This window comes from Perkinsus marinus (assembly GCF_000006405.1).
Source record: "Perkinsus marinus ATCC 50983 genomic scaffold scf_1104296969684, whole genome shotgun sequence".
Lineage (NCBI taxonomy): Eukaryota > Perkinsozoa > Perkinsida > Perkinsidae > Perkinsus > Perkinsus marinus.
This window is the reverse complement of record NW_003202725.1, coordinates 1-1,250: the sequence shown is the minus strand read 5'-3', so window position 1 is coordinate 1,250 and position 1,250 is coordinate 1. Positions and strand designations below refer to the sequence as shown.

At 52.0% G+C, this 1,250-nt stretch overlaps 1 protein-coding gene across 1 annotated transcript; it reads left to right on the top strand.

Annotated features, from left to right (window-relative positions):
• Positions 1 to 728: 728 nt before the first annotated feature.
• On the top strand, positions 729 to 1,230 carry Pmar_PMAR019398 (conserved hypothetical protein; the record flags this gene model as incomplete). Its single annotated transcript, XM_002767868.1, has 4 exons — positions 729 to 769; positions 823 to 920; positions 968 to 1,064; positions 1,128 to 1,230. 4 exons carry the CDS (start codon positions 729 to 731, stop codon positions 1,228 to 1,230), a joined length of 339 nt encoding a protein of 112 aa, XP_002767914.1.
• Between the last annotated feature and the right edge of the window lie 20 nt (positions 1,231 to 1,250).

Genomic DNA, 1,250 nt, shown 5'->3' with positions numbered 1-1,250 from the left:
ATCGAGACCTTCCCTCTCATAAGGAACCGCCCACCAAGGAGCCCAGGTTCGAAGCGGTAGTAGCATTCCGGGCCTTGGCAATTTCGTGGCGCAGTGACGCAGAATTGTGATAGTGTGCGCCGGTTGCTGCCTTCAGTTGCAGCCAGTCTGCTCAGGCGTTCAGGCTGGCTACTCAGTGGTTTGATAAGCAATGTGAGATGCACAGGAGTCGGGCGTCGGTGTTGAATCGAGAGGTGGCTAGAGGTACTCTATAGGGAAGGACGGCGACCTACTTGGACCGGCTGTTGAGCTTTTTGAGAGAGGACTGGTGCAGGGGTAGGCACATTGACGCAAGCTGATAGGATCCCCGGTAGTGTCGCGGCGGCGGAAAGTCATACGAAGAAGTCGGCCGAGGTACAGCCAGGGCCGGAGGAGGTAGTGATGGTAGATGGGTCCGTCGATGCATGGGTAGTTTAGGGCACACTGGTGTTGGATGCCATCATTGACGTACATGATTATCGTGGTAGTGACGATGATGAGGAGTATTTGGTGACGGGGAAGAGTGGAGGGCACCTCCACCGGAAGGTGTGGATTAGGATATCACAATGCTTGGCGAAGAAGGATGAGGACATTCTGAGGTCACTCGGTGGTGTCTTTGAGGGAATACTTGAAGGAACGATGGAAGTTAGTCGTTATAGCTGTAGAGGACTCGATATTCGGGTATATCTGGTAGAGTGTGTAATTATCATATGCAGGAGTTCACTACCTTGAAAGTATGGGTCTGCTTTCAGTAGTCTGAATAGAACCTAGGGGTCATCTCGTGATGGTGGAGGTTCTGTATAGGGCGTTTCGAGATAAGCGTCAGGGCGCCGACGAGAGTAGTGACTCAGAATCTATGTACGAGCTAGAGTGTATAGAGGGGTACAAGAAGTCGAGGAAGAGTAAGGGAGAGGTCCCCGGTTCGAATCCTGGTGATGACATTTCTCAGAGGAACAGTTCTATGTCAAGTGGCGAGGGTACAGTTCCGCGGAGAACACCTGGGAGCCGCTGAAGAATCTTACGGGTATAAGTGCTGAGGAGATAGAGTAGGGTGTGGGGATCGAACCTGGGTGCTTCCTATGAGGGTTCCTATGAATCTTCTTCTACAGGGAGGCTCGGCAGAAGTTTGGTGGTAAGAAAGTGGCGTTGAAACGTGTGGCAAAGAAGGGCGGTAAGGACGCGCACTCCTCCGATTCTAACTCACGTAAGTAGGCTCAGTAGATCATTGACAT